This window comes from Podarcis tiliguerta (assembly GCF_965153285.1).
Source record: "Podarcis tiliguerta genome assembly, chromosome: 8".
Lineage (NCBI taxonomy): Eukaryota > Metazoa > Chordata > Lepidosauria > Squamata > Lacertidae > Podarcis > Podarcis tiliguerta.
Window position 1 is genome coordinate 44,663,592 of NC_139541.1, and position 22,918 is coordinate 44,686,509.

The 22,918-nt window shown below is 40.5% G+C and overlaps 1 protein-coding gene across 7 annotated transcripts in view; it reads left to right on the forward strand.

The window, feature by feature from the left end:
* Positions 1 to 22,918, forward strand: part of CDH8 (cadherin 8) — a 229,095-nt gene that overhangs the window by 106,075 nt on the left and 100,102 nt on the right. For all 7 annotated transcript variants that reach the window (XM_083452451.1, XM_083452452.1, XM_083452450.1 and 4 more), the window contains one exon: positions 11,323 to 11,442. In XM_083452451.1, the coding sequence (XP_083308577.1) occupies positions 11,323 to 11,442 (120 nt within the window). The remainder of the gene's footprint in view (positions 1 to 11,322; positions 11,443 to 22,918) is intronic.

Sequence of the window (22,918 nt, forward strand, 5' to 3'; positions counted from 1 at the left end):
GGACTTAATGCATGACTAATGACCACTGATAATACGAACCCTTCAAAATACCAAACATGAATAAATCCTCACATGAATTAAACATACAGTATTAATTTTGACATTTTTCTTTTTTTAAAAAAAATGGAATGGAAATGAATGTTTCTTAAACTTCAAGGTAACACTAATTTGCATGTCAACAAGTTATCCAGGTTTATATGAGATTATTGTAGTGTTATACAGAGCAGTATTGTTACCATGACAACAACTAGCATGCTACCTCTGAGAATTTTTTTTTTAAGGACATCTAAGTAATTGTATCACTTTGGAAAGAAAGCTAGACCTAAAGCTGGAGGTGGATTGACTTTAGTATTATGCCATCTCTTTCAGATTGTACTGGAAGGTCCATGTTCCATTATATAGCTATACAAAGCACAAGTTATACTTGGGATCTTTTAATGGTTAAAGCACACCCAATCAATGAAAAGGATCCTGAGACTGAACCCTTGCTTGAGAACCTCCTTGTTAGTTCAGGAAAAGATCCATTGGGCTGTATCCAACTTTCTGTGTCTGCTAGTACAAAGGCTGTTCTGCTAGGAGGCGGGTGAATTTTAATGATGTGCAGCAGATGAATCAAGTGCAACAGTTTCTCTAGCCGCAGTTCCTTATGTAACAGATCACACAATCAACTGCAAAGCAAAAGTATCAGCAACCTGCTTAAACATTCTCTTGCCCATCAACATTCTGCTGGCACAAAACGTTACAGAGGAACATGTAAGTAACTTTAACTTAGCACTGTGCTAGATACAACTCCCCGACTCCAGCACTGCAAGGATAACGAAGAGATGAACATAGTCACTGGAGTAAAATAGGCCACAACATTATTAAGAAACACAATTAGTGCATCAAACTCTTACCTGCAAAAAAGAGGGAAAAGCAATTGACGTTAGTCATGGAGGAGAGCAAAAGTTGTCACTGTGCCAATTGGTTCTCCTGCCAATTGACCCTAGGCTCCACCTGCACACTGCATTGGTCCTGATCAGGCCAGCCTGCCTTTTGCTTAAGGGTATATGTCAAAGCCCCCTGCCCATGTGTATGTGTGCATACACACACCTACATGCCCATCTGTTGTGATTTGGTGGTGTTGTAAGGTTTTTTGTGACTACTCCCCAAATCCATCAAATGGTTTTGTTTTGGGTGTTTTTTTAGAGAGACTGAGAGAGAAATATGGCAATGTCCCTTTTGACCTGCAGCTCCTGGAGGACTAGCCATGGGTCAATGCGGCCCCCAGCCTAGAAAACAGTTAGCTAACTCTGCCCTAGTGGTGCTTTCAGATGTCGAAGCAGGGTTTGTTCAGTCACAGAATGTCAGGGGCACAGCCCTGTTCTTTGGTCATCATGCAGTGCGGTCCCTTTATGCCTGTAACACTTTACATTTATAACCCACCTTTTCTCCAAGTAGCTCATGTTTCTACCTCTCTTCATTTGATCCCCTCAACAATCTTGTTAGGTAGGTTAGGCTGAGAGTGAGAATGGCCTAAGGTTACCTAGTGAACTTCATGGACAAGTGGGGATTTGACCCCAACATTCTGACCACTACACCACCCTGGGTCTTGATGGGGTTACACCTAAATGTTGGGAAAGTCACAATTTATTTAGTTAATTATTTCAGTTATTTACATGCCATCTTACAAGGTAGAGATTCCTCAAGGCGGTTTGCATTCGTTATGAAACATAGAGCGTGATAGATGCAATTAAGAGAACAGTATTATTTTTATGCACCCAAAAATATTCAAACTTGGCTAATCTGGACATGTTGACTGCAATTCACAGACATACCATCTTGCTGCACACTTATATGGGATATTGCTTTAGTGAACACAGCAAACATTTGGACTACACATCTCCAAAATCAGGCCTAGGGAACCTGTGGCCCTCCAGATACAGCTGGACTACAATTTACATCATCCCTGACCATTGGCAATATTGGCTCAGGATGATGGGAGTTGGAGCCCATCAATGGTTGGGGGGGGGCTACAGGCTTGATATTCCTGTCCTAAATCAAGTGAACACCGCAGCTTGCCAGAATTTAGTAGCAGGGATAACGCACACACTTATATATATATACATATACACCAGCAAACCCTACTGGGCGAGAAAGCATGCTCTAACGTACAGTATGACCAGTTTTCTTCTCTCTCCCTGCCCCCTCCTAACCATTACAATCTTTCAGCAGAATGGTTCATTCATTGAATATGAATGCATGCAAATTTCTAATGCCACGAGCCCAGTCCTTCAGGGCATACAAGTTTTATTTATTTTTTCCCCCAGTACACACATTTCAACAGCCCACCCCTCATCTGCCTTTTCCTTCTTCCTCAAGGGTGCTGTATGCATTTTTCTTTCTGAATAATGTGCGCATTCGGTACCCTGACTAAGACATAAAAAACAGAGCCAAAGCAACAGAACAGCACTACCCAAGTGCACATATCTTTACTTTATGAAGGATTTTAATCTAGTTTGTCAGCAAACAGAAACTAGTTTGTGCGTCAGGGAGGGGGAGAGAGGGAGAGAGAGAGAAAGAAAAAGAAAGAAAGAAAGAGCTTTCAGATGACCTGTTTATTGAACATCCATTCTGATTTGTTTGCAGGGAGATGATATGGCATTGGCTATTTAATGAGCAGTCATTCTGATTTGTATATGCAGAGGTTAGATGATGTTTCATCAAAGCAAATGTTGCCTCACTTTCCAGAGCATATCCCCATCACTTTCCTTATTGCAAATAGCATGCCATTGAGAAGCAGGTGGATTGAGCTGTACCTCCCAGTTTGGTATGTGATTGAATCCCACCCCCTAATAGTGACAGTCTGGATGTGCCTAGAGAGATCAAGGAGCAACTGTTATCATTATCTGCCTCTGTGGGTCACTATGTTTGGACTGGGTGTCCATCAATATGCAGATGATACCCAGCTCTACCTCTCTTTCAAATCAGAACCAGTGAAGGCAGTGAAGGTCCTGTGTGAGTGCCTGGAGGCGGTTGGAGGATGGATGGCGGCTAATGGATTGAAGTTGAATCCTGACAAGACAGAAGTACTGTTTTTGGGGGACAGGAGGCGGGCTGGTGTGGAGGACTCCCTGGTCCTGAATAGGGTAACTGTGCCCCTGAAGGACCAGGTGCGCAGCCTGGGAGTCATTTTGGACTCACAGCTGTCCATGGAGGCACAGGTCAATTCTGTATCCAGGGCAGCTGTCTACCAACTCCACCTGGTACGCAGGCTGAGACCCTACCTGCCCGCAGACTGTCTCGCCAGAGTGGTGCATGCTCTGGTTATCTCCCGCTTGGACTACTGCAATGCGCTCTATGTGGGGCTACCTTTGAAGGTGACTCGGAAACTACAACTAATCCAGAATGCGGCAGCTAGACTGGTGACTGGGGGCGGCCGCCGAGACCACATAACACCGGTCTTGAAAGACCTACATTGGCTCCCAGTACGTTTCCGAGCACAATTCAAAGTGTTGGTCTTGACCTTTAAAGCCCTAAACGGCCTCGGCCCAGTATACCTGAAGGAGCGTCTCCACCCCCATCGTTCTGCCCGGACACTGAGGTCCAGCTCCGAGGGCCTCCTGGCGGTTCCCTCATTGCGAGAAGTAAAGCTACAGGGAACCAGGCAGAGGGCCTTCTCGGTAGTGGCGCCCGCCCTGTGGAACGCCCTCCCAGCAGATGTCAAAGCGATAAATAACTACCTGACATTCAGAAGACATCTTAAGGCAGTCCTGTTCAGGGAAGTTTTTAATCTGTGATATTTTATTGTATTTTTTGTTTCTATGGAAGCCGCCCAGAGTGGCTGGGGAAACCCAGCCAGATGGGCGGGGTACAAATAATAAATCATTATTATTATTATTATGTGCATTTTGTAAGGCAGAATCTTCAAAAGCTGCACTAACGGAGTGAAACAATGAGCCTTGGTTAACATTGAAAGGTGTTCATTAATTAAAATCTATTGCACCTTTTCGCAGCCTCCACTTACTTGCCGTGTGATTCACATTACAGAAATGTGTCTTGAGGAAAGTCACAGTGAGTCGTAAAAATAACATGTTAAAATAGCCCTACATATCTATCCCAAAATGTGCTAATGTTATGTAAGGTAGCATTATGTGTGTCTCAAAGGAAGAAGCACATTTTCTGGATGCTGCTGTAGTAGCCTCTGCAAAAAAAATCACCTATATTATTAGAAGCGGAACTTAAAGCAACTTAGGCCATAATAGCAACTTTCTTATTTAAAAACCAACCAACCCCCAAGAGGTACCATACCAAATGTGTCTCACTAAAAAAAGTTTGTTATGGCCCTAAAGGGGTTCTGAATATACTCTGATTATTATTTTTAAGATACACATCTTTTTAGCTGCTAATTATTTGGGTCAAAACTTAAGCCATTTGTTAAAAGACAAAAAACTTCACTCCAACACTTTTTAACAACTGTGTTTGATATTTTTCACACCACATATAGTACATTTTAGACAGGATTAGCATCACTTGAACTTGATCATTGGTAGAGGTGCTGGTAGAAAGCATGTGACCACTGGACCACAAGTCCCATCATCCCTGATCATCAGCCATGGCAACTGGGGATGGTGGGTGTTGTAGTTGTTCAAACAACATCTGAAAGGCCACAGGTTCCCCACGTTAGTGCTAGTAGGATGGCCTGACCTTCATATGTGTACTTCTGCTGTTGGAAGGAAAAAACAAAGTGGGGCTAAAGCCAGACTGGGCTTCTGTGTTTCAAGGTGGAAAATTAAAGAGAACCAGCATTTTCTCCATCTAAGGCATCTGTATTGAAAACAGTATCATGCCACCTTTAACAGTCATGGCTTCCCCAAAGAATCATGCAGACTGTAGATTGTTAAGGGCACATAGGAGTTCCCTAACAGCTGTAACTTGACGAACTACAGTTCCCAACATTATTTTGGGGATTTTAATGTATAGTACATCTAGGACCTCATAAAAACATCACAGATTCTAGTGTCTACTGGACATTCACTCACCAAGGCCAAGTGTCTTATGTGTATGCATTAACATTAGAAATGTATACGACGAGTAGTATTTATTGTTATTATTTCAGAATATACTATCTGCTTATAATGAACAAATGGGGGTGGGGTGGGGTTCATATGAACATGGAAAGATAAACCTGAGCACAACTCTCAGTTCACTTGTGAATCCCAGTAACTGGCATACTGGCAGTGGAGGAAGAACATATCCGTCATGGCTGATAGCCATTGCTTGTCCTAACCGCCATAAATATGCCATTGATATCTCTTCCCACTATTACCACCTTGGTAATGTTTCTAGCTGGTCATTATAAGAACTACTATTTCATTCTATTTAGGAATTGGTGCCTGAGTTTGCTATTTCTCCTCTTCCCTTCCTCTCCATTTTCCCTTGTGTGACATGTCTTTCAGATTGTAAGCCCATATCTTGTTTCAGTTGACTGAAAGTAAGCTGCTGGGACAGCATTTTGGGCTGAAGATAAAAAGGGGATAAAAAAATAAAGGGGGAATTAATTCAGGATCACTTGGTTCTGGGGAATTTATTTGAATGGATGGGTCTACCCAGCCATGACAGTGATTTTGAAAAGCCCACTTTTAAGCCCTGGGGGAATTATAACTGGTCTAAATTGGGAAGGTCAAATAGGTGAAGAATTATCACTCTTCTTTTTGCAGTCCAGTGAGTAATGTTTCCTGTAAAACCAGTCAGCACTAAGTTGCCCCTTCGTGCCTTTTGCATGAAGGGGTATGCACCACCCTTAACAGATTATATTTCCTAGGATTCTTTGGGGGAAGTTATTACTGCTAAAGTGGCCTTATTGCTTTAAATGCATGGTGTGAATATGGTCGAAGCTTTTAACATTTTCTGGCCAGGTAGAAATATAATGCATTCCACCATAGTGGAGAAGACATGGCCAGGCCACCTCTGTACCTGCTCTGCCTGCTCTACAAGAGCTATGTGTCACTGGCATCTTCGAGGTTCCTGCTCTCCATTCGTAGGAGCCTTTTCTTTTTAAAGCCGAACTTGGGCTGGATAGCCCTTCAAACAGAGAATGCCTTCATATGGAGGGCTGCCCTCTGCACAGCAAGACAGATGTGGGAATAATAAGCCCAGAACTTACAGGTTGCAGTTGGACAATGACAGGGCTTAATGTGAAGCAGAACACAGGAGTCAGAGCTTCATCTTCATTTTCCACGAAGTTGCTCACCCTGGGGATTTATGTCCATAACTTGCATCACTCAGCACAGCAAAAGATGATGCTATCTGGATCTTCATAACTGATAGAACATGTTCTATGCTTCTGTGTTCCCTGCAAGAGAACTGCTGCCCCTTTAAGAAAGGCTTTGGAAAAACTTGGTTCCATTGCAAAGAATCCTTGCATAGTGGTAGCGGAGAGGAAACAAATCAGTGTTTTTTAATTTCCTTTTGCTGCCTCCTCCCCTTCTCTTCATTTTAAGTAGTAAAAAGCAAATAATGGAGTTGTGCAGGGGAATGTTGCAGTTACATAATAATCACATTATGTTTTATTTTGATCAGGAAATTTTATTTTAACATGATTCATTGTGAGATGTTGGGCACTCTCACTGGCTGCATTCTGACAGTTTTCCTGACACTGCCTTACCTGATGATTTGTGTAACCTTTCACATGACATAAAAGCCACTTCTGGAAATCTCATTCCTGTGCAAATTCCTTCCAGAACAAATCTGTTTGTAGCCCCTTTGACCCAGAAAATGGCAGGGTGAAATTTGGGGTGGTATTGTCAAAGAATCATAGAATTGCTGATTTGGAAGGGACCCTAAGGATCATCTAGTCCCACTCCTTGCAATGCAGGACTCTCAGCTAAATCATACATGACAGATGGCTATCCAGCCTCTGCTTTTATGAACCTTTGTGTTTTCATCAGTGAATCATGGGGGAACAGAAGTGCACATGTGCATGTGGGGCATTCCCTCTCTCCCTCCCCACCCCTCTATCTGTCTTAGTCTCCCATCAGTAAAATACAAATAAGATTCACCAGCAGTGAAATGGTGCTTGGAGGAAATACACTGATGTTTGGCTGTGTGGCAGTTTTGTTAAGACTCATCTTTAACAGAAAATAGCTGGGAGAACTAAAGTGGAGAATTGACTTGGCAAGAAAGCTGAAGTGATTGTCTTTTATTTATTTATTTGCAAACTTTCAAAATCTCTTGCATTTCACAATAATGAAGGTTGGACTTCAACCATAGTTTGAATGTATATAAACATTTGAATTCTGAGTTCAGAATTTGACATCCACAAGGGAAATTATTTCACCTGTTTTGACTGGCTAAATGAAATTAATATATATTTTGCTAAATTTCATTATCAGGCACTGTCAGATCATGTCAAATGCTGATGGCTACTGCATGCCAGCTTCAAGATTCTGCCAAATGTTGACAGCTGCCACTGCAGAATCCATGAATATGAAATGCTGATGCTGAACCTTAAATATTATTGGAATATTTGCACACACAAAGAGAGAGGTTGCCCAGAGAAAAGCTAGAGGAGCACATTTGCGGAGAAGAGATCAAATTAATCTCAGCTCTAGCTAGATTTACAGACTTCAAATCATTCTGGTTCAGAGGTTTTTTAAAAACACACACATTGAGATGGGCTGGGCTTGTCTTACCTCAAGGCTTCTTCACATGTTACACTGAAGAGAAGTACAAGCTGTCTCTACAAATGTGCAAGTTTTTGTGTGAAAAAATTGTACAGCTCAACTACTGTGTGCCTAAGTACACAGACTTTGCACTCATTGAATGTTAGATGTGAATGACTGTACTATTTTGTACACAGATGGTATACTCATTGAATGCAATATGTGAACACTATTATTGTGTATGATGTCTTAACAAAGCTTGGCCAAGGGAGAATAACTTTAACCCTCTACTTATAATTTAACTTCCATTGCTGGGTATCTAACTAACCCAACCATTAACAAAACTTGTACTAGTGATTACAGCCTTGGCAGCAGGATTGAATAGCAGAGGGACACATAGTGACATCAAATTATATGGAGATAATGACTGGATGACTGGTCAGCGAAGGTGTTGGATCCTGTGTGGAGTTGTCAACTGGACCTCTGAAATTAGGCTCATCTGTTACCATTCTTGGCTAAGGTGTAAAGAAAATGCTTAGTATAGCATACCATATAATATTAACTTGGAGTTCTTTGACTTGCAACACAGATGCGTGCATATATAAAAAAAGAATTCCTTGATGCCAAGATCCAAGTTTGGGGCAAGTACTCTCTGATGAGAGTTTAATTAATGCATGAATGGCATCAAGGAATACCTCATACCACACACTCCTTAATCACTTCTCAGTAATGGTTGATTTCAGCTTTTGAGTATGGTCTTTAGGAACAGTCAAGGTGCAATTGTGTTTGGCATAATGTTTGGTTATATGCTTGGTTGTACTTTTAGAACCCAGTGATGTCCATTTATGATTGGGATATCAGCATGAAATCAGACCTGCCCAGGATCACAGTATTCCGTTGAGAGTTCAGCCATTAGGCCAACACCCAAGTTGCTCCCCCTCCTGGGGTATGTTTCCTCACTCACAAAGTTACACCAAACCATTCACTACAACCTTTTCTTGGGCCACTGACTCAATATTGCCTATCCTATTAATTAATGCCATCATTTGTTTTCTAAAAGACATACCAGCAACAAATCAAGGAGAAATGACTTAAATATGATTTGGTTAACATTCTCCACAACCAAAATCCAAAGAATGATCTGAAAAGGTTAAGCAATTATTTGACATTTTTTTAAAAAAAACCTCTGGCTAATGTAAAGTAAAAGAAACTGGAGGAGACAAAGCTATTTCTGAGACAACAGAGGATATTCGGTTTCTGCCAATGGCTTCCTCTAACTATTATAGGTGGAAATCAAAGAAGGAAAATATATCATTTTCAAACCATTGATTTTCTATGCTGCAGCTGTAACGCTGCCAGTTTCTTTGAAATATGCTATTGCAAAACCTTAAATACAATATATTATATTGTATTATTCATCTGGAATTTTGTACCTCTTTGATATGCTTCCTTTGCAAATGCTTGGAAATCCACATAATTTAAATAGGTAGTTTTATTTTACATTTTACAAAGGTACTTCAAATAATATGACTATTCTAAAATAAAAGTACTTCAAGAAGTTTCACCCTGTTGGTGTATTACTGCTGAATGGCACACACGGAAATCAGGTTTTTAAGTCTAGAGATTGATAAATCAGTCAATTTTCAGTTTTAGGTTTATTCATAAATCCATTCCAACCTGTTGCAACATTAATATGTAATGTAATTTACTTCAAAGCCATTTTAAAGTTATTTATTGAAAAGTCAATTTTAAATCCATAACCTGAAATTGTATATTCTTGGTGTTAGAAGTGCAACTGCAGGGATCGTTCAGTATGCAACTTAAGGGTTAATTCTCTTAATCTTAAAATCAACTCACCGAAAGTCGGACAGGTGCAGGTGTTGCTTAGCAACTAGGCATATTGACACAATGATTGTTGAGGTAGTGTGTTCTTTGATTGGCTGAATCATCCTGAGAGACGTTCTCCTCTCTTGGTGTTTAGTTGAAAGTCTCCCTGCTACAAACAAGGCCTGAAGTAAACAAAACAAAACCTTTCTGTTCCTTTCTCCTCAAACTTTACAGGGTGCTTTGCTGAGTTTCCTCAGTAAGGTTTTAACAAGACTTTTCTCTCTGGACTCTGTCTGTGTTATTTAAGTGCCTTTGCTAATGTCCAGGAGGACAAGGGCAAAGAGGAAGATCCAGTGTTGAATGCCCCTTGCTTGCGACCATGGAAACATTCACAAGCCTTGCCATAAAAAAAAAACACTTAATAAAAAATCTGTAAAAAGACAGAACCCAAGAGCACTCTAACATTTTTACTTCCACCCTGTTGGTGAGAAACTGCCAAGGATAATCCATCACAAGGATTATCCATATTTGGTTCTCCCCCCTCCCCTTGCCTGCTGTTGTCATTATATTTCACTTAAAATAAGCTTTTATAAATGTATTTTATTTTTTAAAATACACCTTGCAGATCTCCTTTGCAGGCTGTGCTCTGTGTGCCTTCCACCACCCTCAGTACTTAAAGTATGATGAGTGGCAATACAGTATAGAGTCTTCTCTGGAGTTCCTTCCTTCCTGGAGAACTCTTTCCCTTTGGTAGTTCACTTTGCTTGTTCCTAAGCTCTTTTTAGCTTCCACACCAAGATTGAACATCTTTCAGATGGGCTTTGGGGTTGCTCTGATAATGCCCCCTCCCTACACAATTTGTGCTGCCCTGATAATTATTGCTGATTGATGTTGTGCTACTAATTAGTATTATATTTAAAAGAGCAACAATATACATTTTATATTGTGTTTATAGCTTGGATCCCATAGTGGCTGGTGGGCCAGAAAGGGGTGGTGGGGTGTTGTTGCTTACCTAGCTTCCCAATGCAGAAGTCACTGCCAGTAACCAAAGGGGGGGGGAACCATTCAGTGGAAAGGTCAGTGCAGTGTGGGCACAGCAGTAGGAGTGTCAATTTGGCTCCAGCACTGCACACTGCACACATTGCACATTGCTATCTCTTCTAAGTACCAGTTGAAAGCAGCTTCATTTTCTTCTGCTTGTAACAAATCCTAATGTTTAGGTCTGATTGTGTTTTTATTGTTAGGCTGCTGATACCTTAGTGTTTAATTGTTTCTGTGGCCTTGGCTTGTTTGCTTGTTTACTGCCAAGCTGTCTTGGGTGGCTTATGCAGAAAGGCACAGTGCAGATGTCATAAATAAAACATCAATATTTAGAGAGCATTGTTATTTGCAATGATGCTATGCGCATTGCCTTGCTGAGTGCATGTCTGTGGATCGGTGGAGAGGAGGGCTCATAAACTGCAGGGATGTTAGGATTGCAGTGCTTTGCACATCAATGTATGTTTAATAATGAGTTTAACTCTGCCATCTGAAGTCCTTCTGCATGGTGACACTGAGGATCTGGAGCTCACTACCAAGAGAAGGTTCATCCTTCTGCCTTGTTTCTGATCTTGAGATAAACTTTGCTGTCCCTTATTCAAACATCTGTTAGTCTTCTGATCGTTTGAGGAATGGCTTGCTCTGGTTTCAGCTATTTCTTTACTGCTCAGCTGATACCATGTTTTATTTTCTGTATGGGTGGTTTATTAAGATATTAATGGAAGAGAGTATGGAGCGAGTCCTCTGTCCAGATTCTTTCCTAACATACTGCCAACTGGCATTCTTCATCAACCATACTTTTCTTTTTCACTAGGTACTTACGTTACCAAAGTGACAGCCACCGATGCGGATGACCCTGTTTACGGAAACAGTGCCAAGCTCGTCTACAGCATCTTGGAGGGACAGCCTTACTTCTCAGTTGAACCACATACAGGTGGGTGCTTCTGAATGCTAACCTCCCCTGAGTTATATGATATGTGAGGAGCGCGGCTTCCTGAATGCTGCTTTGCTTCCTGCATTTCAACATAATGTGTAGGTAGGTGGCTGTCAACATTAGTCAATCTGCAGAGCGTAAGTATCTGACTCATTTCCCATGGCTGCACAGAAAGACCTGACAAAGTACAAAGATAAAAAAGGAAGAAGACTGCTTACAAATGTTGTTGCAGTAACTGAGACTGAGATACCAAAAAATGTCAAGTAAAAAGCCCACTGTTAGTGGAAATATTGCAACATATTTTAATAAGATGTTGTTCAAGTCCTCCAAACAGAAGCAAAACCTATTTTGGGAGGAGGGTTATGGGTGTGCAAAATTTATTATAGGTTGTTAAACCTTTCTTTTAATAGTGCCATAGAGTATGTATGCACTTTTATGCACTAGGTTCTACATTCTGTGTTTCAACCAGGGTTGGGAAATCTCAGACCAGGGACTAAAAATGGCCCCCTAAGCCTCTCTGTTAGACTCTCTGGTCACATTGGCGTAACATGGTTTCCAGTGCCAGGAGCCGTGCGGAGGTGTGGTGGTGGAGGGAACTGGATAGAGTACGCATGTACATTCAACTGCCTAATAGCATCTGCATTGCCCAGGAGATCACAGCCACAGAGATAAGTAAAGAATTGCCCCAATTGTCTGGAAAGGTTACTTCCTAGTTTGCACGGAGAAGCCATTTTCAACAGAGCCCAGCATCAGAAGCACATAGCTGTGGGTGTTGTAATTTTGCACCCATAATAATTTTGCACCTGGGACAACAGCCCTTGTGACCACCATGCTATGCCACTGTCTGGTATCTTCCCACAATGCCCCACCTACACATCATCTCCTCAACCACACTTGCTATCATTGTTCCCGGCTTGGGTGGTTTCTTGGTTTCCCCCCAGCTTGCCTAGATGGATAATGTGTAGGGTGTAGAAACTAGCCTACTGCATAATGGTAAAATTTACATTATGCCCAGCTTTGGCTCTGACTCTGCCCATGTGATTGCTAGATGGTTGCTAAGAGGGAATTGTGGCCCTTGGACATAAAAGCTCTGGTTCAATCTCTGGCATCTTCAGTTAAAGTCTTTTTTCTTTCTTGTGTTACATAAATATCCCATCAATACACACACACACACACACAATTGTCCAGTAGCACCTTAGAGACCAAATAAGTTTGTTCTTGGTATAAGCTTTCTTCAGATACACTGAAATAGGTCACCAGACCCTTATATATAGTGGGAGGGTGGGTTGGGGTTTTTCTCAGAAGGATAGTGGGAGATGGGTGATTGACTCAAGGGGTATGGTAAACCTGTTGAGAACTATTAACGACTGCAATTAGTCCTACAGGAAAAAGCAAGGGATAGTATGCAGATGATTAGCATATGTAATGAGACAGGAATCCAATATCTCTATTAAGACCAGGTCTCTCCATAGTTTTCAGTTTAGTGATAAGTTGTAATTCAGCAACTTCTCTTTCAAGTCCGTTTCTGAAATTCTTTTGTAATAAGACAGCTCCTTTGAGATCCTGTATTGAATGTCCTAGGAGATTGAAGTGTTCTCCTACTGGCTCCTCTGTCTTGTGATTCCTGATGTCAGATTTATGTCCATTTATCCTTTGGTGTAGGGTTTGGCCTGTTTGTCCAATATAGAGAGCTGAAGGGCACTGCTGGCATTTGATGGCATACACAATGTTAGAAGATAAGCAATTCAATAGGCCTGAGATGGTATGTTTCATGTTGTTGGGTCCAGTGATGGTGTTGTCTGGGTCTATGTGGCAGCAAAGTTGGCATCTGGGTTTATTGCAGGCTCTAGTACCAGGCTCCTCGGGCAAAACATGGGATAAATCTCCTATGTTTTGCCCAAGGAGCTCAAGATGCCACATCTTACCCTCACAACAACCCTCTGAGGTAGGTTAGCTTCATGATTAACTCACCTATTCTTTTCTGTACTGAAGATGGCTCTTTCACCTGAGTGGGAAAGGATGATGGGAATTGTAGTCCATCAACATCAGGAGGGTCACATGTCCCACACTCCCAGCCTAACTTTCCACAGTAGCTCAGTGGGTTTAACACCAGTTTGTACCAGAAGCCATAATGACTGACCACTTGTCCCAGTATCATCTGTATTCTTCAGGTACATAATTTAAATCCGAGAGTTACTGAAACATTGCACTGAATTCAGACTCAGGCATGGTCAATACCACCCTGGTTCCTCAGCCATTAAGTGAAAACTGCCATATGCTTGACAACCCTTTGCATTTTCAGTCCCAAGTAGGCAACAAAAAGGAGGATTGTTGAATTATGAATGTAGCGCACAATAGTTCCAAGGCTTTATATTTTGGAGGCTGCTGAAATATTGAGTAACCTTAGAATGGAAGCTATTTACCTATTGTGACTTGTATTTTAGGAAGCATTACGGATTATATGACCTTCAGCTCAGTTAAAATTTGTCTGTTTAAGTTCTCAGTAGTGGATATGTATGGGTGCTTCTTTTGTGTTGGTACTGTTCGCTCTCTGTGTCTTTCTCTCTCATTATGCTGTCATTATGATGTGTTTCATTTCATTTCACCTGTATTGCAACTAGGGATGGGTGAATCTGTCAGCGTTGGTTTCTCATTTTTCCAGTCTTAAATTCTGTTCTCTACATTATCATATCAGCTGACTTAAAAAAATGTTTTCCTGAAAATATATATTATTTTTCTCTAATATATATGTGTGTTTGTGTGCAATTTTCCCTACATACACATTTTTGCAAAAACATTTTGTTTCACTAATATTTGAATGTATTTGTTTCATTAATACATCCAAAACAATATATGAACTGAAACTCAATCATCCTTTGAAATTTGCACTCAGAATTATGCAAATTTCCAACCAAATATATCCAACCAAATAATATGCACAAAAATCCATATATTAGGGGAATATGTTAATAAAAATGCATACATTAGTGAAAATAACATACAAAATTGCATGTTATCAGGGGAATTGGCTTGTATATTAGTCAAAACTACATACAAATATTGGTTTATGAGGAGAACTTCACAGTAAAATGCTGATAAATTTTCATAAGGATTCAAAAAAAATTTCCAAACAGCTGCAGAATGTGGAGAAATGAATTTAAAAATGGGGAAAATGAGAAACCAAGAGAACAGAAATTGGCAGCTTCCTCCATCTTTATAGGACAGGTGTTATGATGCAGCCTAGAAGAAGAAGAAGAGTTTGGATTTGATATCCCGCCTTTCACTCCCTTTAAGGAGTCTCAAAGCGGCTAACATTCTCCTTTCCCTTCCTCCCCCACAACAAACACTCTGTGAGGTGAGTGGGGCTGAGAGACTGTGACTGGCCCAAGGTCACCCAGCAGCTGCATGTGGAGGAGCGGAGATGCGAACCCGGTTACCCAGATTACGTGACTACCTCTCTTAACCACTACACCACACTGGCTAGAAGAGAACATCCTCTCCCCTCCACCTTTCTGAGCCTATGAGTTTTCTCCTTGAGTCTCTGAAATTATCTGCCCTGCGTCTCTGCCCCAGAGAATACATCCAAACGCCACTTGCCAATGCTTCACTTCTCATTCTGGAAAGCAAGGAAATGAGTTAGGAGAGAAGCAGTGGTGGCTGATGCCCATTGAGACTGGTAGGGTGGAAGGCAGACAACTCAACAGAAGGTGGAGCCAGACTTCCTCCTGTTTAATACTCATCCCTTTCTCATATGAGTTCCACAACACTGAGACTAAGAAGGAAGAAGTGAATAGCCAGAGCCACCCCTCTGGCCTGGTTGTGTATAAGAAGGCAGGCAGGTGGGGGTGGGGCAGTATCCTGTTTGCCCTAATGGAGAGTAGGCCTCTCTAGCCTCTACTGGAGAGTAGGTCTGGAGGGAGAAGGGACCAAGCCCACTGGTTCCTTCAACACTATTAAAATAATTATAAGCAATAATTTAAACTGGATGCATACCTTACACAATTTATTCAGAAGCGGAGACATTGTTGGTCATTTTATCAAATACAGTGGTACCTCGGGTTAAGAACTTAATTCATTCTGGAGGTCTGTTCTTAACCTGAAACTGTTCTTAACCTGAGGTACCACTTTAGCTAATGGGGCCTCCCGCTGCCACCACACTGCCAGAGCACGATTTCTGTTCTCATCCTGAAGCAAAGTTCTTAACCCGAGGTACTCTTTCTGGGTTAGCGGAGTCTGTAACCTGAAGCATCTGTAACCTGAACCATCTGTAACCACTGTATTTTCCATGAGAGCTGAACACAGGAATATAAGAAAGTGCTTTATAGTGAGACCACTGGTCCATCTCCCTAAGAGTTGTGACCCTCTGGGGTTTCAGACAGGAATCTCTCCCAGTCCTTCTTGAAGATTGAAACTGGTGTGTGTGTGTATATATATATATATATATGTATTATTATTATTATTATTATTATTATTATTATTATTATTATTACTTTATTTGTACATTGACCATCTGGCTGGGTTTCCCTAGCCACTCTGTGCGGCTTCAAACAGAGATTAAAAATACACTAAAACATTAGTCCTTAAAAACTTTGTGCATGCAAGGCAGACACTATGCCACAGTGGTATACCACTTCCCTAAAATTCTCCAACAAGTTCAGAGGGAGTGGGAAAGCGGGGGGGGGGATAAAAATGTGTCAGAAAATTATTCTCTTGCACCTGTGAAGTTGCATATAACTATTTCCAAATCAGGATCACATTTGTGTTTACTCGGGAACTCTATCTAGAAAGCCCAAAGCATAAAGGATGTAAATAAATCTTCAGAAGACAATTTTGTGATGTAGAATTCAATCTGCCTGGAGCTATTTCGAACTAGGAATATAAAGCCCTTAGATTCAAGCAGTGTGCAATTCGTTACTCAAGGAGCCACCTGTTTTAGAGCACAAGCACTTAAAAAAACCCAGCTTGATGAAAGAAATATGCCTCCAGATTTCTTGATAATCTGAACATTTGCAAGAAGTGTATATGATAATATCTTGTATGCACCGTGGACACTTTTACGGGTTTTATGGTGCAGTTGTTGGAAAGCCAGGACTAATAGATCAAATGTAGCTACAGTTTCCAGCAGTTTGTGCCATTGTAAATTAAACCGTCCCGGGGCTGGCATGCATAAAACATGTAAATGATGTAGGATTCTACCTGCATCTCTTGGAGTTTAGCAGTTTGCAGTTAAAACAGTGTTGTTGTTTACAAGAGCAGGTGGAATAGGTGCAAAACATGTCTGGCATTGAACAGGAGCCATAGCTCAGTGCACATGCTTTGTGTGCTGGAGGTCCCAGGTGTCGGCATGTCCAAATAGGACTGGGGAAAATTCACTGCCTAAAGTCCTGTAATATTACTGTAAGTCACTGTGTACAACGATGAGCTAGTTGGGCCAATGGTCTGAAGTGGAATAATGCAGCTCCCTAAGATATCTGGGTTTGAGACTGCTTCTTGCATGTAATCAGATGTATGCTTTTTATAGCTGTGGCTCTCTGTAGCACAGGAATGCTAGCACAAATACTCTGGGTAAAGTGACAATAGGCAAAAGAGGGAGGTCTGTACTGGTTGCAGGGTAGGACCATAGCTCACAGAAGGAGTATCTGATTTGTGTGTAGATGATACTATGTTTAATCCCTAGCATTTCCAGGTCAGACTGAGAAAGACTCCCTGTCTTAAATCCTGGAGAGCAGCTATCAGAGTAGATGGACCACACTGAACTAGATGGACTTACTGTTTTCATAGAAAATAGGGATTCTTAGTAGGAATGAAAAGGCCTTTGGCTATTTGCAGTAAAATATACTTCAATAATTCAAGCAAACTAGACTGGGCCAAAAATAGCCCAGTGAGGACTAAACAAGCTTAATGCCCACAAAAGATGGAATAATAATTGGAGTGAATTGCGGGGGGGGGGGGGGAGAGAGTTGGGGCAGCAAAGAAAAGATGAATGGAATGAAGTATCATCGAAAAGGGAATGGCTGTCTGTCTAGCTTGCCAGAATCATGAGTAGGAGCGCTCTACACTGCAACATTTCATTCCAGTTAATGGTCAAATGGGCTGTGCCTGCAGAAGGAAGCTGACCTTATTGAAAGCTGTGTCTAGAACTTCCTGCTGCTCATGGAAATAGGGAAAGTGAAACAAAGTAAACACATGTGTGAAGACAACGCCTTAGCAATCTAGCTCCAGCTGATTTGGTCTTTAGTCCCCTGGGAAGCAGGGGAATGGATGCGTGAAAAAAACTCTTCTGGCACATAATTGATTTCACATCACACATCCTGGCTTTGCACAACTTCTCAAGCACCCCAATGGCATCTTGAATATGTCTACCTCATGCATCCATGAAGGGAACATCATATGCATCACAGAGGGGATGTATGTGTGTGCGCGTGGTGCTTCTCTGTATTTCAGACCTTGCCTTGCTTAACTTTAGAAATCTCTGTGAATCTCCACAGGCCCTGATTGTATTAAGCACCCTTTTATTTAGCCTAATTGATAGCTCTATCATAAGTAAAGAGTGCTAGCTGAAGACTTGCCACATTTGAGATGAGATTCCATTCCTTCCTACAAACTCCTACAAACTCCTACAAACTGCTACTCTACGGCCCCTCCCTATACTTCTATCTATCCATCAATCACCCTGACCAGAGCAAGTATCAAGGACTGGCATAACTGGAAATTGCTGATGGGGGAGGCTGACCCCTAGCAGATGGTGCCCCTGCACATAATTGTGGCTCAGATTGCAGGCCATTTACTTTGTCTTACAAAATTTCGAATGGGGGCCTATAGGCAACCTTGCTTTTTTGATCAGTCTAGAATGTGAAAGAGTGTTGGAACAATGGAGCACAATGCTGAAAGTAACTGTCAACATACAAATGTACAAATTTAAGAAATTGTTCAGCATTGTTATGATAGGTGGTGGGCTTAGATACCTTCAGAATTCCTTGAGGGGTGCAATATGTATATTTATGTGCTGTGCATGCAGTAACTCTTAGAAACCACTACAGTCAAGCAGTATACAAATTTGTTAAATAAAAATAAAATAAATAAACTCAATTCAGCACACTGATTTCTGTCAGTGAAGAGTAAGTCATTCAGCAACAGCTGTTTGACAGTGGAGTAGACTCCCTTGGGAAATGGTGTTCTCTCCTTCCTTGGAAGTTTTTAAGCAGATCTGTCATTGCTGCTTTTGGATTCCTGCATTGCAGGAGGTTGGGCTAGAAAACCCTCAGTGTCCCTTCCAACTCTACAAATCTATGATTGTAAGTAATGTTGTTGTTCTATTATTATTATTATTATTATTATTATTATTATTATTATTATTATTATCTTACCACCACAGAATAATATCCTTCTCCGCCCCATGCTGTGTGGTTGCAAACACAATAGGTTTGTAGCCCTGCCGTTGTTTCATTAATGAGAAGGCAAAAACAAACAATACTTTAAAAAAGATTAACAGCTTCTCAAGCAGGATAAACACACTCTGCAATGACACCAAATTAGTGATGTATCTTACAGTGGCTCACATCATTACAACCTCTATAAATCGTTACCATCATCTGCCAGTTTCTTATGAAGCTGTAACTTATTTTTTTCCTCTGTTGAGAAGTTGTCTTTCTAATATTATTTATAAAAGCATGCAAGTTTTGTTTATTCTCTAATAACTCACTGATTTCTAGTCCCTACTGTAGCCCCCTACCCATAGTTGTTGTCTAGAACTTCAGCGGGAATATTTATTTTTCACCTAATGTGAGTTGGAGATGGTCTAAATCAAAACAGTCATTATTACAATTGCAATTACTGTAATGGCACATAATCTAAAGTGGCACCTTGTTCTATAATAGAGGCATGGCAGAACAGCAACTGGAACAACAACAACATCCAATTGTATTTAACTAATTTACATTTCATAGGAGTTTGCTGAAGTAATTGAACCCCTGTGCTATTGCTTTTCTTTCGAATTTTGGGATTGTAGTAAGCTGAGACTAATATGCAAAATCAGACACAGAAGAAAGCAAGAGTTCTGCCATTCTAAGTAAAGGGAACAGATCTGAACTAATTCCAGATTAATGTGTGGATCAGGATGAGATGTGGGAGCAGGGAGAGGCTCAGGAAGCTGGATGCTGTTTTGGGGCAGAAGTCTGACGAGAAACACAGATGTCTGGTTAAATATATGCAAAGCATGTGCTTAGTACTCTTAACATGCAAAATGAGTTACAATATTAAACCTCAGCAGCAGAATCATAGAATTGTAGATTTGGAAGGTACTTCATGGGTCATCTAGCCCAACCAATGCAGAAACTTTTCATACTTTTTCCAAATTTCATACATTTCCATTTTTTACATGATTCCTAGCTCAAAAAATATCAAATATGTTTAAAATGTGTATTTTAAGAATAAAATATGAAAATAAATGTGAGCATTGAGATAGGTGATTGCTTCATATATTTAATTCCTATATTTCTAATGTAATGCTTCCAGTTCATCTCCCATGTGCCTCTATTTAGAAAATTCTATGGAGTTTTGACAACTGCATCTTGAACAGAATATGATAGAACTGTAGAATCTGCAGAGCAGGACAGTTCAAATGATCAGGGCTAGAAATAGAAATGTCCCAGTGGAAATTGAAATTTGGGGTGGGGGAGAAATATACGCAAGACAGTAAAATGACAAATTTGCAGCATGACATTTGCTTGCAAGTACTGGTAAGTCCTACTAATTTTAACAAGGCTTATTCCGTAGTAAGTATGTGTAGGCTTGCAAGTTTTGTTCATGATGGTAGAAATACAACTAATAACTAAGTATGAAAGAAGATGGGAATGATTCTCCATTAACCACACGAATAGTATGAATGAGTTTCACCCTTCCTCAGTCATTTTACAATCCCTTAAGAAATGGATTTCTACGTTAAGAACATTTGCTCATTCTGATTTTGCTCTCTATGCTGTTGAAATGACTACCATTAGCCAACCATATTGTGTTCAAAACTATTGTACTGATAGGAAAGAGAGAGAGAAAATGAATAATTATTGGGGGTGAAAGTGATCATATCAAATACCAGAAATATTTACTCAACAAAGAAAAATTAAATAAGAGTTTGTTTGCTGTGGTTAACCACTGCTAGAGAAAAACTAGTTAGGTAGACATTAGCCTATTTGTTAGATTCTGATCACGATCTTATGTCCACAGTAGATGCTTGCTCTCCTGTGACGAGATCATAGAATTGTATATGTGATGTGAGTACCTTTTTTGAAATTGTACCAACAAGTACAGAATCATGAGTTATTTGGTCTTGTGTAAGCTGCATCCAAATTGGCCTTGAATATTCATGTGGTCCAGATATTCATGTGCTTTTTAGTGGACTTATAACTGAGAGACCTGTCCTCAGGTAAAACCCAGCTCATTAGAAGTGGATGGGTGCATTGCACGTAAATGAACCCACATCTCCAAGGACATTATGGGAGCTGATCCTTAATTGGAAATATTGTTTATGGATATTAGCTGGACTTGCTGCTAGATAAATATATTCTTGCAAACATGACTTTCTTTCCGAACATATTAACAGCTTTGTACCACCAGTACTGCCTATAGGGAGTGGCCTGTTTTTTTCTCCTAGATTCCACTTTATTTGTATTAACCCAGGGGTGTTTACAAGGTCATATTTGCAAACTCATTAACTTCTAGCAATGCCCTAAGTTACATCTGAGCAAATCCATTAAATGCTGTGTGGTTGCACAGGTGTGCAATTGAAACTGTATACCATGAGACCAATCTGAACATGAAACTAGTGTATAATGAGGAAGCCTGCTTATTAAATGGAGCACATTAGATTGGGGCTATCCAATCTGCAGGAGCTAAAGTTTCTATGCGGAACTGGGCTTAACCTATAAAGCCCTAAAAATGTAAGGCTCAGGCTTATTGGAGACTATAAGGGTTTTCTTTTTAAACTGCCAAAGTAATACTAGCTTCTCTAATTAACTTCAGATTCCATAATTACTGAGGATCATCATCTGGATCCTAAAGGCTTTTTCCTTTGGGAAAAAGACCAACTTATATATATAAAGGCTACTTCCAATTAAGCACCAGTTTCATCAATGTTCTCTTGCAATATAACTTGATTATGAACTGGGTTTTACTTGAGCACATGCATTGCGGCCCCAGTTGATGAAACATTTACTGATATGAAAGGATTGTCAAATAACTTCTAAGCATAGGTGTGCTAGAGTTGTTACACTTTGTGTAGAGTAGAAAATAATTTTCTCCGCCACAAGAATGAGCTTCAAACCTGTACTGCAAAACTGTCTTAATATAGTTACAATTAAATATTATAGGATACAAAATAACACATTGCTCTTAAACAAGCTAGCAATGTGGCCCAGTCTTCTCTTTAGACCTTATTGCAGTTCAATACACTTTTCTCTCTCTGGTCCAAAAGAGAGATCTTAAGCAACTTGCTTGTTCATCATCATAAAGCTTAGCTTCTACTACTGCTGCTATTGACTGCATCGCTCACAAAGAATGCTGAGGTTCTCGGGTTTCATCTTTCTTCTTTGAGAAATTGCAGCTCAGCAGGCACGCTGACGTGGACCCCAGATTATGGGTAACCAATGACATCTACAATGTAACGTGATGTCATGTCGTTGTGACCAACCAGAAGTCGCACTTGGAGGCATAAAAATCACACACATGAATAATAGGAGAAATTCACAATGAATGCTGATTGATTTTCATCTGGACTTTTATTTTGTGAAAATAGGGAAAACTGAGTTTAAGATTATAAAATTGAGGAACTGGTAGAAACTAAAATTTGTAGTTTTGCCCATTCCTAGATTCAGCTACCTCTGTATAATTTTAAAATATTGTCCACCCACAATTTCTCTGACTTTTCTTTTCTTTCTCTCCATCTTCAACATGTTTCACTTTATGAATATCTCTCTCTCTCTCTCTCTCTCTCTCTCTCTCTCTCTCATCTATTTATCAGTATGCAGTATTACTTCTTTTTGTGGGAATACTGCAAAGTTGTACAAGTTTGTTTGTTTTTTCATTTTAAAATGTTCAGCACTAAGGTGAGAGAAATGATAGAGAATGATGTGAGATGTTTGACAGATAAGTATGAATAGTCATACCTCGGGTTACAGACGCTTCAGGTTGCGTTTTTTCAGGTTATGGGTTACTTCCAGGTTTCGGCGATCGCACATGCACAGAAGTGCTAAATCGTGCTTTGTGCATGCGCAGAAGCGCCAAATCACAACCTGCACGTGCGCAGATGTGGTCTGCAGGTTGCGAACGCTGCAGGTTGTGAACGTGCCTCCCGCACGGATCATGTTTGCAACCTGAGCATCCACTGTAATTTGTGTGCATTAGGTAAGAAGTGATTAAGGGAAGATATAAGCTTGCCTATCAAATATTTGAGATGTGCTAATGAGAGGGGGGGGAGGAACAC